The sequence below is a fragment of the Lathyrus oleraceus genome, chromosome 4 (genome assembly GCF_024323335.1).
Source record: "Lathyrus oleraceus cultivar Zhongwan6 chromosome 4, CAAS_Psat_ZW6_1.0, whole genome shotgun sequence".
Lineage (NCBI taxonomy): Eukaryota > Viridiplantae > Streptophyta > Magnoliopsida > Fabales > Fabaceae > Lathyrus > Lathyrus oleraceus.
In genome coordinates this window covers 281,522,820-281,539,581 of record NC_066582.1, presented here as the reverse complement: position 1 = coordinate 281,539,581, position 16,762 = coordinate 281,522,820, and the positions used below count along the sequence as shown (strand labels likewise).

Below are 16,762 nucleotides of genomic sequence, written 5' to 3'. Positions count from 1 at the left end.
TATTAAAACCCTAATCTTAATCATGGGCAGGGTATTTTTTCAATTAAGTCAATGATGCATTTTGATCTTAAGAGAGTTATTCCTTCTAATCACCATAGTAAGAGGTTTAAGTACATCCTCTTCCTTGCATACGTCATCCAACATCGAGGAAGCAGGGAAAATACAAAGTTCATAATAGATAACATAGCAGTCATAACTTTTGAAATCAAAAGCAAATATCACAAGATTTGTTTACAAAAGGGTCCTCTAAGTCAAAAAGAAAAAACCTGAAAATTTGACTTAGGCAAAAGTTAGGGCATCATGTTTCAAAAGGATCCTACCAAGTCAAAAACTAAAAAGGAGTTGACTTAGGCAAAAGTTAGGGCATCCCGATGGACCACAAATTCAAAAGAATTAGTCCATGCCGAAATAGGGATTAAAAAGTATAAAAAAAATAAGTTGTAAGTGAAAGTAGGTGACTACCACCTCAAGAATCTCATTAGTGCTTGAACCATTACATCTACCTCCAGTATCATCTACCAAAAATCTCTTGTAACTCAATGCAACCGTTGAATTAATTGGATTTAGGAATGAAGATCAATAATAATAAGGGGTGAGTCTTAATTAAAATTTGTGCCTTATAATCCTTATGTTTCATAAACCGTGAACCAGACCATGTTATAACCTTTAAAAGTCCTAATTGAAGCTAGGTTCCTATGAGAGCATACTAGGAAAAATTATTGTTAAACTGACTCCAAATGTTTGTTAAATCATCGGTAACCATATTTTCACATCTTCATTTGTTCCAACCTTATGGCCAAATATCATTCGGATACACCATACTTGTTTTCATATCGGTTTTCGATTTCAAAAACTTGTATAAGCATTGCGTTAGAATTACTTTTCAAAAGGAAAACTTTTACTCGCAAATTAATACTTAGCATCGAGGAAATTCCAACAATGGTCCAATCAGGGGCATACAACTGTAAAGCACTTGTGACTAAGGGCAAATCACCTAGGAATCACGCCGATCAAAAGGGAATCCTTACAGTTATGAGTAGGTCATCTGAAGGTCCTGTCGATCAGGAGAAAATTCTTATAATTATGGGCCACCATATGAAGATCCTACTGACTAGGGGCAAAAATCCCAATATTTGACCCACCGATTTTGAATCACCTCCATAACCCTAATGATAAGGGGAATCCTTTCAAGAGACTCGTGTTAGGGCAGGCCACCTCAAGAGCATAATGAAGCCAACCACTCAAAGAGTCGTTTAGTCAAGGGCATACTTTTCAAAGATTTAAATACTAGGGAAGTACATATCAAAGTCATATCATAGCATGGTGGTATCCAAGTTCCTTTTCAGGAAAATCCTTCAAAAGACCTACAAACAAGGGCAATAGCCTCTAAGGCTCAATCAATCTAGGGCATACCGCTACAAGGCTTGATTAAAAGAAACTACTTCAAAAAACAGTTCATTAGGGGAAGATCATTCAAAGAGTCAATTAGTTGAGAACGAATCTCTCCATGCTTTATACAATGGTAGGCCGTCTCAAGTGCATGGTATGGCTAAGCTACTTTAAAACTCATATTAAGGTGAATCTCTTCAAAGACCCAACAAATTGAGGCAATTATAGGATACTGCATGAAGAATCCCTCTAAATACTTTCAAGATACACATACAAGCTCGGCCATACATCAACAGTCGTCCATTTCGAAATGAGTATTAGGGAGTCATGTTGGCGTAATACCCTACCACCTTTTGACAAATAGATTGTTTACACGAATAACCTCTCTAAGACGTAACCACACACGACCCACCCCATGGCAACTCGGTGAAACATTCATGTCAATGCATAAATCATCCTCATGCATCAATCATGTACGCATCAAACCATACTTATGATGTCATTCATATGGAATATTCCCACAACATGAATCTAGCCTCCTCATAAATCTCAACCTTACTTGGCACCTTGCAAAATCCTAGCCTTACTTGGCACCTCGCAAAAGCCCAATTTTACCAGGTACACCACAAAAATCCCAACACCCTACAAAGAGCCCAACCTCACTTGGCATTTACCCAAAACGCACGATCTTGTTGGCACCCAATATTCATAATCAAAAAGCTCGACCTCACCCAATGTCTCAAAAATCCCAAACCCATCCTCATTAATAATTCCAAAACCTAGCCTTCAAAAGACACTTTTCGAAGGTCCCACATAACTTTTCCCCAAAAGAAAATAAACCATATTATTCAAAAGAATATATCATCCATTGACGAATCATCCACAACATGGCATTCATGCATCATATCATGTGTATCATATCCATGAATATGGAGCATTATGCCATACAAACTCTAAGCATGCATACATTACATGGCATAACATGCATACATAACATAGATACCTAACATAGGCTAAAGACTCATCATAAGAGTCTAGATCAATCCTTAGCTAAGCCAATAATAAATCCCCCCGGTTCTTTTCTCGTTGTACATCCCAGTAAGTCGGTCTTAAGGACAACCCCCAACAAGTATCCTTGGAACTCATTCCCCAGGTAGAAAATACTTAGCAACACTGATCCTGGTATGCCCTAATGATATACAATTCCCTCACCAGATCCATGCAAGGAGTTCTTAAAACTTTCCTCGGCACCAACGCTGCTTAGGGAACCTCACCTGGAAGCCTATTCCCCAGTAGACAGTCGTCTTACATGACACCGGTCTTCCCCAGTATAGACATTAAGTTCTTCTATTAATCTCTTTTTTACCCTGTTCTTCTTAGAGAACTCCCAAGCAGAAGCTCTTGCTCTAGTACCATCCATGATAATATCCTTATTCCTTTGGTCCTATCCATGATACCTTTATTTCTCGAGTACCACAATAATGATAGTTTGATTTAAGAATCCCCAAAAAATCCCAATAGAGATATCTCCCTAAGTATATAAGTACCATGATACACTATTTGTTTTATTTGTGGTTCTTACACCATTATTCACTTTGGTTCTTACATTGTTGTTACGTATCCACTCTGGTTCTTACACCATTGCTCACTTCTGTTCTTACACCGTTTATTATTTTCACTTTGTTTCTTACACCATTGTCATTTATTCACTTTTGTTCTTACACCGTTGTCATGCATTTTCACTTCAGTTCTTACCCTAGTGTTATTCTCACTTCGGTTCTTACACTGTTGTCATGCATTCATTTCATGTTCTTACACCATTGTTCACTTCTATTCTTATATCGTTGACACTCATTTTGGTTCTTATACCACAATTTTTATTTCTGGTTCTTACACCATTGCTCACTCCGATTCTTATACCATTTGTCATTTCACTTTATGGTTCTTACACCGTTTGTCATTTCATTTTATGGTTCTTACTAGGAGGAAACCTAATTTTATTGTTATTTCTGCATTTTCTAATTTATTTAGTTACTTTTTGAGCAATTATAAGTAATTGAAGTTTGAAATGATTTTGAGGCATGTGTTGTTAAACTAGTTTTTTTCCATAATTCGTTTATTGAAAAATCATTCGCCCAATGAAAGAGGAGTTGAAATCAAAGATTTACCACTACATTGCATTCGTTGAGCGTGGGATAATTCTCTAGGTAAAAAGGCCTAAAAATTCAAAATTTGTTCTATGTTATAACATTGTGCGGGTAATTGCCCCAACATCACAATGTGGTTGGTTTGTTTATTGTTTGTTTTCTTTATTTTTTTTATTGTTGGTTTGCTTTATTAGTTGTTTTATGATTATAATATCATGATTTAGTTTTAATTTATATGATAAGTTTCCGAGCTTCATATGATAGTTTAGTTTATTTGTTTTTATATGATGTTTTCCCATGAATCGCCTGACATAATTTGATTTCATTGTCTAAAAATATGATCCATGAATTAGATTTTAATTGAACAAACTGACATAAAGTATAACAACTTTTATCAAATACTTGATTTTAAGATAAACATTGTGACATTCTTGACTACAAGGCTAACTATGAATTTGTTGTGTTTCAAATTATATTTCTATTAAAACCATGAGATTGATTAAAACCATTTATTTTGATCTATAAAGCCAAAACTGATAAGATTGTGAGTTATTTGTTGTTTACTTAAAAATGTGTGAAACCATCAATACATGATATGATGTTATTTTGATTAATTATGTTGTTTTTATTGACTTTTTTGAAAATCATGGTAAACGTTAAGTATTTGTTTTATTATTGAGACAAAGTCACATGACTTATAAAGCTAACACATGAGCGAGTGATCCCTCACACCCCTTTTGATTTGAATATTGAAAATTGTTTCTTTTTAAAAAATTACAACTACGAGCCTAAATAGAAAAACAAATTATATGACTTATCTTTAGGATTATGAGAGTAATTGTTATACAATAAGGTTATAAACAAGTAAGGGAGAGGTATGCTAAACAAGTTCAATGTGGAAAATTGAAAAATGATGCAGGGATTAAATTAACAAAATTGGTAAAAAGAAGCAAAAGAAAATGAAAAGAATTCCAATAATACATAAAATATAAAAAATATAAAGAGAAAAGAAAATGTGTTAAAGAGGATGAAAAAGAGAAAAATAAAATAAAAATGATGAATGATTGCTTTCTTAAACCTAAATACTCTTTGAATCCAAGAAAAATAAATATTTCTTTTTGAGCTCAGTCACATTACAACATAGGAAAGACATTAGTGATTCATGGTTTGAAAACTTATTTGCATTGATATATACAATGATCAATCTGATTGAAGTGATTAAATATGCATGGTATGAGAGAAACACTCATTCATATAACATATATATCCTTAGGAGCTAGTAATGAATGATTGGTTGACTATTGATTTGGATTTCTAATTATATCCTTTGATATCTAGAAATATATTCATACGTGTTTTGTCTTGTTAAAATCCATGTTGACAGCCTTGAATTGAGTTGATGACAAACCCATGCTAGTTATTGAAAAATGTGTTTAATGAGAAACCATTTATCATTGAGATTGTGTATTGTTAAAAACCATGGAGTTTTGTCTTACTTTTATTCAAGGACAAAAAAATGATAAGTTGAAGATATGAATCTATATGCTTGTAGGTACAATCAAGAAGTGGTCCAAGATGGCGAAGCTTATGGATAACAAAGATGCAAGTCAACTAGTATCTGCTTAATTTTGATGATGACAACACTTGAAGTTAAATAAATGTTGAATATAGATCAAAAGGTGAAAAAATAAACAAGATGGTTGATAAAGTTATGCTCCTGAATCAATTTATATATCTATTTAAAGTGTACATTGTAGTCTAATAACTCTCAGGTGAAGACTTAGGTTTCAGTGATCACTGGTGGTTTAAGCTTTCAAGATTTCAGATGATGATACTCAATATGAAGATATCTTAAGCTTTGTCAAGAAGACTCAAGGTTCTTGTGTGGTTCTAAAGTTAAAGATAACGATGCCAAGACTTGACGCTTCATAGTGTGAAAGAGTGGAAGTGAGAAATCTTGCTTGATTATGTCCATCTGACTGCTAATGTATTGTAAACACATAAGGGAATTTTCGGAAGTATTATGGAAAAATGACACACACTAAAATAATTTAAAAGCCTCTCAGTTGTTTTATTAAAATCACAAAAAAATGTTTTTGGGGCCAAGCCAGTTGATTAGGGAAGTGTTCAACCCAATATAGAAACTCAATAGGTTTGAGATCATCCCAATATAAATCTCAGTTTGGTTTAGAGGATAACCAACTTAAAAATCCATCTTGGTTTGTAGCCAGTATGTGTAAAACCACAATTCAGTTTGGAGGATACCAAACTTACGAGTCTGTCTTAGTTTGATATCATCTTGTGCAAAATCTCTATTTGGTGTAAAGACTAATTGCTTCATGTCGTGTCAGTTGTTTAGTTAGAAGTTAGTTGAAAACTTCATTTCTTTGTATAAGTGGGTTCATGGATATAACCTTCTAAAAGCTCTCAAGTATAATGAATACTCTCAAGATCAATTCTTGTGGACATGATTAGGTCTTCTTGATCAAACATGTATAATTTTCAGGTGTTATTTCTCTTCCCTCATCTTCTTTATTTTTAGTAGTTTTCTTTAATTTGAATTTCTACTGCATTCTTTTTGAAACGTTTTGATAAAATGTTTTACAAATCTGATTTATCAAATGATTTATTTTTAAATCAACATTTTTCAAACCTCCACAATTCACTCTCTCATGTATATATTCGCATGTCCAATAGGAGAATTAATAAGTGTAAAGTTTACTGGATCATCACTGTTAATTTCCCACACTTATTAGCATACTTCTGCATGAAGTAAAATGTTAAACCCCTTATTTATACTTATATTAAACATTGCATGTTCCCCTTTCTTCAACATTTGTGAGTATTTAAGAGCTATTCTTTCATGTTAGTAGCCTATTTTGCCTTTGCTAATCTCCTTCAATCAACCATTTTTCTGACATAGTTACATTTCCTCTTTTGGAAAAGAATACATCATGTAGGTCATTATGTTCATCTTTTTCAATGTAACACTTGAACCTGGACATTTATTTTCTTTTCATACTTGTTTACTGTATTAGAGTTTCGGTTGAAGCTCAACCGAAAATTTCAAACCTGCATTTGGAAATTCCAGATTTCCTTCAACCTTCAAAAACCCTACACTCTAAGCTTTGAACCCTAAGTCCCAACCCAGAACCCTAAAAATCTTGGACGAACCCTAACATGGGTTCACGTGAACCCTAACCTCTCCAACCTAGAAACCCAAGAACCCTAACCCTAAATGAAGAACCTTAACCCATCAACCCAAAACCTTAACCTTATCTTCTTCCCCTAACCATAACCCAAATCTAACCCAAATCCATCCCTAACCTACCCAAATGAAACCAAACCTTTGGAAGATCCATAGATAGCCCCCTTTTGAACCTTAATCCACCCTTCAAATCCCTAAATTCAGACAAATCTTATAAACCTAAACCATATCCCCTTCTGTTAACCCTAACCCTTCTACCCGAATTAAACTCTTAAAATCAATTAACAGCAATCAAGCACACATTTAATCTCTAAACATTATACAAGTGTAGAATCAAGTGAGTATCATATTAGGGGTATAGTTTATGTTTTTATAGATCTAGATTAGGGTTTCTAAATTAATTAGATTATTGTATTAGGAAATTTTAAATTTGATTGATAATTTGATTAGATTCAGTTAGGAATTAGGATTTTTGGATCTCTGATGTATTTGGTCCGAATTGACTTGTAATTTGTACTGTGCAATGTATCTGTGAATAAATTTGGAAGAATTTGATTGAATCTTAATTTTTGATTGTTTTGATCTATTTGATTCCCTCGATTGCGCATGTTTAATAATTTAGGGTTTGTGAATACAAAACTTTGACTTCATATGGTCCTGAAGTTGACCATATGCATACAAAATTATTAATAAAAATAAATAAATAAATACTGACTAATTAATTAAATAATAACATAATAACTTACTTTAAATAAGCTATCTAAACCAGACTAATCCTATACCCAATAATAATCAATACTTAATTAAATAATTACCTAAATATTTAAATAGCCCTAAAATGATTTTAATAGCATATAATAGATTCTAATTGACTTTTAAAAAAATATTTTCTGACAAATTAGTACTAAGTAATAGTAATTTTAAATCCCATTTTCATATTAATAAAACTATTAGCTAAAATAATAATGATAATATGGACAATAATACTTAAATAATACTGATAGTAATATCTTTTAATTAAAGAATTTAAATAGGCTAAAAACTAATAGTCTAATAATAAAAGGTCAAAAATAGTAATGCTTTATAAAAAATGGGAAAATTTTGAAAAGAAAGTGAAAAGGTCAAAATGGGCATCCTTTGACTTTTTAAGTCATTGGAGTTGACCCTGACAAATGCCTTGTGTCTTAACTATTTAGATTATGAGTGATCAAAATTTGGGGTACGACACCTAGTTCGCATATAAGATGAAATGTTAGAACATGATGCTCTTGATGAAGATAAAGCCTAGGGCTTCCCCTTACCTACGGTAATTGGTGTCGTGCTGGATACTGGAAGAATTTTGAGTAAGAGGTCCTCTGTCGATGTGGCTGTTATCCCTAATTTATTTTAATATTTTAATTAAATATTAGGATATTTGAATTTATGTGTGGTATGATTTATTTTGATTAATGATGTTATTTTTGGTGATTTGGGTGTTATAAGGGTATTTTGATCATTTAATAATTACTGAAATAATTGAGTTGCAAACGCGAAGTTTAAAAATTAGAATTATTTGAGTTATTGGTGATAATTAGATATTTAGTAATAATAGGAATAATTAGAGTTTTAGGAATTAATTATAATGTTTTAATTAAATATTTATTTAATAAAAATATTTATTTAATTGGAATGTTTAAAAATAATTATTTAGAAATAACATGTACGGTGACGTTTTATTTAATATTTTATTTAATTTTGAATAATTATTTAATTGGAATTATTTTATTAATAATAAAATGAGAATATATTTTAACTTTAGAGATGTTAACGTTAACATTTAGGGTGTGAGAGTAAGTAGGGGCGAAATATTAAAATGAGAACAATTGGGACTATAAATATTAAAATGAGGGTGAGAGCTATGTCATGATAGAAATTCCAAAATTTTGAGAAGCGACGCATCTGATAGACGATGAGGAGAGCTTGGGGAAGGGAGAAGGAGGAACATCAAGATTTTTGTGAAAGCTTCGATTAAGCTGGAAGGGGGGAATTACTTACTGTAAGGTGAATTCTTAGACAACAGGATGACGAGGGTTCCCTTACCCTCTCATCAGCGCCAATGACTTTTGTTTGTTAATCCTATTTTATATTGATCGTTCCCATATGTTGTGTAATTGTATTGATATATCTGTTTTTTAGTTAAATGAGGTTTGTCTAACCCCTCTTGTCATGAATCGTATGGTAATATCTCATAAGTGTTAAATTATGAATTTGGTGCAAAAAATGTGTAGATAGATATATATGATTGTGATTGTTTTCGGCAAAATCGTTATTACCATATGTGACAAAATGGTATAAGTCCCATTTGACCACTGTTTAGTGATCGATAAGTATATTGATAATTTGGGCGACCAAATGGGATTTTAGAAAATCTCATTTAGCCACGGTAGAAATTGCAAATAATTTATGAATTATGTTAAATTGCCATAAAATTACAATTTTTTAAATTAAAATCTCAGAAACCGTAATTTTTTCAGAAAAAGTTAAAAACTGCATTTTTAGTCAGAAATTCCATTTTATGTATGAAATTGCATGGTTGCATGGAAAAAGTTGAAAAATGGAGAAAAGTCGAAAAATCAGGAAAAGTTGGAAAATCAGAAATTGGAAAATTGGGAATAAGAAATTAGAAAAATTAGGAAAAGTCAGAAAAATAGAAATCAGGTGGACAACAGTGTGATGGCGGCTCAGCGGACGGCGACGATCTGCCGAGTAATGAAAATTTCAGGCATTTTCGATCATTTTTAGCATTTTTCAAGTTCCGAAGCCTCTTCTTTGACTTTCGTGTAATACTGAAAATAGTTGCAACACTTTTTTATCATATTAAATTCATTTTTTGAATAAAAAAATATTTATAGTTTTCGTTTGAAAAATACGATAGAAAGAGGAAAATGGATGACTTTGGGAGTAATTAAATTGAGATAATTTTGAATTGAACTATTATTGAAACGGTGATTCTTTTTGGAGGCCTTTATTGGCGGTATGTGCTTCATACTCAGGACCTATTTTTGGTGGATAATTATTTAAATAACTTTGCATGATTTATACTTCTTTGGGTAAACTATATTGTTTGACTACTAGCATTCTCATGCATGCATATATATTGGAGTTAGGTGAGGCTTCAGTCAATTCGGTGGCCTCAGATCCATTTAGTGAGATTGTTGGTCTAGTTGAGAGATCAGAAGCGGGTCTCATATCTATTTGGTGGAGATCGTCGGTTCAGGTGAGGGACCGGAGACCATGGAAGAAATTAGTAATATACCTCTGATATCCATAAAATCTTGGTACCACATGCATATAGGTGAAGGAGTTGGTGCATAATAACATTACATGTCTTGAGAGTGATATATGTGTTTGTATTTGGGAATGTGTTTGTGTACTAGTATTATTATTATATTTGTTTATCACCCTGTTGCTAAATTTCACCGTTATTACATGTAAGTGTATTCTCACCCTTCTTTATTTTGTTGGATTGGCTTTGTGTAATGTTATACACGTAATTAGTAGGAGTGATAGATTGTGATGATTGTGAGATGGTTGTGACACACTCTTAGCATTTTTTTTCATTTAGTCGAATAAATGCTCTGGTCTATAACATCGGGGATTTGGGCGCTTGTATTTTCGTGTATTGGGTTGTAACTCTCTTTTATGGAGTTTTCAGAGATGTTTTATTCAGACTTATGATATGTTTTTATTTTATCCTCCGCTGTGAATATTTAATTGCATGTTTATGTATGAGAGTTTTGATGAAGTAACATCCTATGCATGCATTTTTCATTAAAAATAGAGTCTGGGGTTCAGGGTGTTACAAGTGGTATCAGAGTAGGTCGGTCCATTCGGCCAGGTTTTTTTGATTATGTTATTTCCTAGTGTACGAAAAGTGTTTGAACACTGGAGATACAAAGTTTCTTCTAATAGTTGTTTGTTGATATACAGAAGAATGGTTGGGAGAAATGATCGTGCTATTGTTGAGGCTCTACAAGCTATGACTCATGTGATGGGGCAGGCACAACAGGATTTGCAGGCTCAACATAACAATTAGGCTAAAGGGGGTTAGGGTCCTGAGTTGAGTAGATTATAGAGGAATAATCCTCCGACCTTTAAAGGGAGGTATGATCCAGAAGGCACGCAAACTTGGTTGCAAGAAATTGAAAAGATATTCAGGGTTATGGCTTGTACTGATGCTCAACAGTTTTTTTAAGGGACTCATATGTTAGCTGAAGAAGCATAATACTGGTGGGATAATGCACGACAGAGGTTTCAGGCTGCAGGTACCGTTGTGACTTGGGCTGTATTTAAAGCTGCATTTCTGGAGAAATACTTTCCTGCAGATGTCTGTAACAAAAAAGAGGTTACATTTATAAATCTAAGAGATGAGAATATGTCGGTCGCAGACTATGCTGTCAAATTTGAAGAGTTGATCAAATTCTTCCCATATTACAATAGATTTGATGCTAAAGAATCCAAATGCATCAAGTTTGAGAGTGGACTTCGCTCAGAGATTAAGCAGTTTATCGGATATCGGGAGATCCCCCAATTTCCAGTGCTAGTTAGTAAGTTACGTATTTATGATGAGGACAACCGTGCAAGATCTGCCTATTATAAAAGTGTCGGTAATAAGAATAATGGTAACCAGAATCACGTAAAGCCTTATGTTATTCCAAATGGTAAGGGTAAACATAAATTCCCGCAGAATAATAATAATTGGAAGAGCGAAAGTGGGGGAAGTGTTGCTAATCTGATCAAGTGTTTCAAATGTGGTGTACTTGGTCATCGTGCATCAGAGTGTATTGTGATGATGTGTTACAAATGTGGAAAAACTTGGCATAAGGCTAATGAATGTAAAAGTGCTAGAGTGATTTGTTATAATTATGGAGAGATTGGTCACATTAGTAACAGTTGTTAGAAACCTAAGAAGACGTAAGATGTCAAAGCTGGTGGAAAAGTTTTTCCTCTCAGTGGTGCAGAGGCCTCGAAGTCTGATAATCTTATCTGAGGTACATGGTTTATTAATGGGTTTCCTTTGATTACTATCATTAATACATTTTTTACTCATTCTTTTATATCTGCTGATTGTGTGAAAAGATTAAATCTCATTGTATCTCATATGGGTGGAGGTATGATAATTGATACTCCATCTAATGGGTCGGTGACTACTTATTCAGTTTGTTTGAATTACCCTCTGATGATATTTGGTAGGGACTTTGGTATCGACTCAGTCTGCTTACCGTTGAGTCAACTTGATGTTATTTTGGGGATGGGCTGGCTAGGATTGAACCGTATCTATATCAACTGTTACTCCAAGGCAGTGTTATTTCCTGAGTTCGTAGAAGAGAAAGATCCTCTATTCATGTCGACCAATCACATGAGAGAATTATTGAAAGATGAAGCCCAAGTGTTTTCAATGTTTGTTGCTTTAAAAATAGGAAGTAATATATCAATGGTTGATCTACCTGTGGTGAATGAATTTCCAGAAGATATTACTGATCTATCACCTGAGAGAGAAGTTGAGTTTTCTATTAATCTAGTGTCGAGCACCAGACCTGTATCGATGGTAACTTATAGGATGTCTCCAGCATAATTGGATGAATTAAAGAAGCAATTATAAGAGTTGATTGAGAAGAAATTCATCAGACCGAGTGTGTCTCCTTGGGGAGCTCCGATCTTATTAGTCAAGAAGAAGGACAACAATATGAGATTGTGCGCCGACTATCACCAACTGACCAAAGTCACTATTAAGAATAAATATCCTCTTTCCAAAATTGATGATCTTATGGAAGAACTGGTTGGAGCATGTGTATTCAGCAAGATAAATTTGACATCTGGCTATCACTTGATATGAATGAAAGATGAAGATATCTCGAAGACTGATTTTAGAACTCGGTATGGTCACTATGAATACTTAGTGATGTCGTTTGGAGTTTCTAATGCCTCTTATGTGTCTATGGAACATATGAATAGAACCTTCCATCCTCACTTGGATAAGTTTGTTGTGGTTTTCATCGATGACATCGTGATATATTCTAAGTCAGAAGAGCATCATGTAGAGCATCTCCATATTATGATTCAAGTCTTGAAACATAAGAAGTTGTGTGCCAAGTTGTCTAAATGTGAATTCTTGTTACATGAAGTTAGTTTTCTGGGTCATGTAATTTCCAATGGTGGTATATCGGTGGATCCTTTGTAAGTAGATGAAATATTATAGTGGAAACCCCGAAGACAGTTACTGAGATCAGAAGCTTCCTTGGAATAGCCAGTTACTACAGGAGATTCATTAAGGGTTTTTCAAAGTTAACTCTACCTTTGACTTAGTTGACCCAAAAGGGTCAAGAATTTGTGTGGGATATCCAGTGTGAGGAAAGTTTCAGATAACTGAAGAAGGGGTTGACTACTGCACCAGTTTTAACCTTACCATATGCGAAGGAACCATTTGTAGTATATTGTGATGCATCTAGGATGGGTTTAGGCGGAGTACTTATGCAGAGTAGCAAGGTAGTGGCTTATGCTTCCCGACAACTAAAATTTCATGAAAAAAACTATCCTACACATGACTTAAAATTGGAGAAAGTGATTTTTATATTGAAGTTTTGGAGACATTACTTTTATGGTTCTAGATTCGAAGTATTCAGTGATCATAAAAGCCTAAAATTTACTTTTGATCAGAAGGAGTTTAATATGAGGCAAAGGAGATGGTTAGAGTTCTTGAAGGACTATGACTTTGGTCTGAATTACCACCCTGGTAAAGCCAATGTTGTAGCCGATGCTTTGAGTCGAAAATTGTTTCACATGTTAGCTATGATGGTGAGAGAACCGAACTTGATTGAAAAATTCAGAGATATAAGCTTAGTATGCAAGGTGACTCTCAGTAGTGTGATATTGGGCATGTTGAAGCTTACCAATGGTTTCCTCGATAATATCAGAAAAAGGTCAAAAGCTAGACATAAACTTAGTTGATCGACTATCTTCTATTAGTCAGGATGAAGATGAGGATTTTAGAGTTGACAAGAATGGTGTGTTGAAGTTATAGAATAGAGTATGTGTGCCTGGCATGCCGGATCTGAAGCGTATGATTCTTGAGGAAAATCATAGAAGTAACTCGAGTATTCATCCTGGGGCTACTAAGATGTACCAAGATCTGAAGAAGATGTTTTGGTGGCTGAGTATGAAGCGAGTGTCATACCCCAAACTTTACCCTCCCTTTTCCTATCTTTTTATTTGCCTCATTTGCATACATGGAATCATATCATGCATGATCATAACTTTAGCATGACCATTACATTTGGTCATGGATTCACAAGCATGACCACATTCTTGGTTTTGATCTTAACATAAGGGGTTTTCACTTTGTTTACCTTTCAACTAACTAGTGCCTCATAAGAGATGTTACTTGTTTGTTCCCTTATTCATACAGGTGATCATGCCTCAATTCAAGACAAAATAAGGACCCATTTTGGTCAAGAAAGATGCAAGTGTGGTTCATTGATTCAAGAGTGGTTCATGTGTTTATTTCCATGCCATATTATTCAATCTTCAAGCCATCCTCAAGACCAATTCAAACCTTAATCAAGTTTTCTTTAAAGGATTATCATTCCACTGTCATCTTGGATTGGGATGCAAGAAAACTTTAAGTTTCACAAGTTGGCACAAGTTTGGTTGACCTAATTTACAAGTATGGATCACTATTGGTCCAAAGCCCATAATTTCTTCAGTTTTTAACCATTTGATAAGCTTCTTTGAGCCAAATTTTCATAAGGAGCTCCTCTACAACTTGGCTTCAAGGATCAAGCATCAATTCAACCTCTAAGGACCTCAATTTTGGAAGGGATAAGTTGCCAAACTAGGTCAAAACCTTCTCATGACCCCCACTTGTCAACCATGCCATTTTCAGATAAAGTATAATTTTGATCCCATTCCTTTTGAGTCTTGTTAAGCTTATGTCAAATATCATTTCGACTAAGTTTTGCTCAAAATGCATAAGGGAGTCACAATTATGGTGTCATGATCTTTGGGCCTCAAGATGCCCAAAATGTTATAAGATTGCTTGACCAAATGCCCAACCTAGAAAGCTTGTCACGACCTCAACTTTCAACACTTACCATTTTCCCATCCACCCTCCTTTTGAGTTAGTTCTTTTTTCATTAAATCCGTTACAATGAGATGAACATTTGGCATAAATAAAATCACAAAATACATGAGTGGATTCCATTTGGCCTAGCTTCAAACATGGCATGTTGAACTCTATTTTGCCCGATGCCCAAAACTTGCAATTACAACTCATTTTGCATCTTGGGACCACTTGAACTTATGCAACTTGTTTCTGATGCTTAAATGCATGCAAACGAACATAAAACAATTGGTTTCAAGTGCCAATTCATGCGTTTCATGTCTCATTTCACACGTTTTGCAAATCATCAAAAGTATGACCTAATTCACACGAATTGGCCTCCATTTCACACGTACCATGATCTCAACTCATTTACTATAAATAAAGGAAGCTTTGGCCTTCATTTTTAAGCTTTGATAGCCAAATAAACTATGAAATCGTTTGAGCCCGATACCTCAAACAACCAGTTAACCATTTCTTCTATTCAAGCTCTTTTAGCTTCAAATCTTCACCCAGAATCACTCATCGATATCTTTTAAGGCTGACTGAAGCATTGCCTTGGCTTGAAACTCCTTAGAACCGGAATTCCAGATCCATCATTGTTGACTTTCGAAGCTCCAACTGGAAAGGTCGCTACAAGTTAAATTCTTGAGCAAACAACTTACCAATCAATGACTATGATGTAGGGAGACATGAACGATGACGTGTTGCAAAGCTAACTCCATGCCCGGGTGTTGCTAAAAACACGAGTTCATGGATCTGTAGAAATTGAATCCAATGTTGAAGATGAAGTCAGGTTGCGTGTGTTTTGGTGCCAACTTTGAATTCTAGCCAATCAGAGCATGACAACGCTTTTTTTTCAAATCCTAGTAGTCGTTGGCGCCCTAATTTCATTTTATTTTATTTTGGTTTATTTCATTATTTTCCTATTTAATTTCTCATTCATTTGAATTCATTTTTATCCAAATTTTTTACACAAAGTCTCTAAATTGTTTTTCATCACATACATTTTTGTCTTAATCTTTTAAAAAAATTTGCATTTATTGTTATTTTTATTTCATTTTCTTTTTAATTTGCTTTTGCAATTTTTTAAAATCATTTTCAAACCTTTTTGTATCCAACTTTTAAGATCTATTCATGTGTAATATTTGGGACTTTGTGTAATTTTTCAACTATTTTGATCATAGTTTGGGATTTTTCTCTTTAATTTCCCTTTTTAATCATTTTTAAATACATTTTTGTTTTAATTTTTATGCACTTGGTGTTTTAACTTGAGTTGTTGACTTGGTTGATCAATGCTTCTACATTTCAAATCATCCATAGATGGACTTGAGGTTGATTCAATCTTCTTTGATTCAAACATGTTGATAAATGATCATTTGATCATGTTGGACACTTTGAGTCAATGATAGGTTATCCCTTATTGAGCAATATGTTTGGGTCCTCGATTTAATTGATAGTGGATCCTAAGTTAAACACTTGAGTTAGCTCTCACTTTGACTTTGTTCATCTACTTTCTTCTTTTACTTTGACCATTGTATTACATGTTTTAGGAAATTAACTTGTGTTAATTATCTAACATGTCTAACACATAAATTATTATTGCCCGATCTTAGATAGGTATGACTTCTACACAAGCATACTTACAATTGCTTAACATAACGCTAAGTTGTATCGACACAATTCGTTAACCATTAACTATTGACTTTACTTTATTGTCATTTAATTCTTGTTATTTAACTCTTGTCATTTAATTCAAGTCATTTACCTTTACGCCTTTAATTTTATGCCTTTATTTTATGCAATTTACTTTTATGTCTTATTACTTATCATTTCACTTCATACATTATTCATCTTATGTTATTCATCTATTGCTTCTTA

General features: G+C 33.7%; 2 protein-coding genes across 2 annotated transcripts; both read left to right on the top strand.

The window, feature by feature from the left end:
• Positions 1 to 10,717: 10,717 nt before the first annotated feature.
• LOC127137116 (uncharacterized) lies at positions 10,718 to 11,683 on the top strand. Its single transcript, XM_051063601.1, has 2 exons — positions 10,718 to 10,783; positions 11,033 to 11,683. Exons 1-2 carry the CDS (start codon positions 10,718 to 10,720, stop codon positions 11,681 to 11,683), a joined length of 717 nt encoding a protein of 238 aa, XP_050919558.1.
• Positions 11,684 to 11,884: 201 nt separating this feature from the next.
• On the top strand, positions 11,885 to 12,358 carry LOC127137115 (uncharacterized). Its single transcript, XM_051063600.1, has one exon. The coding sequence runs from the start codon at positions 11,885 to 11,887 to the stop codon at positions 12,356 to 12,358; it is 474 nt and encodes a 157-aa protein (XP_050919557.1).
• Positions 12,359 to 16,762: the final 4,404 nt, after the last annotated feature.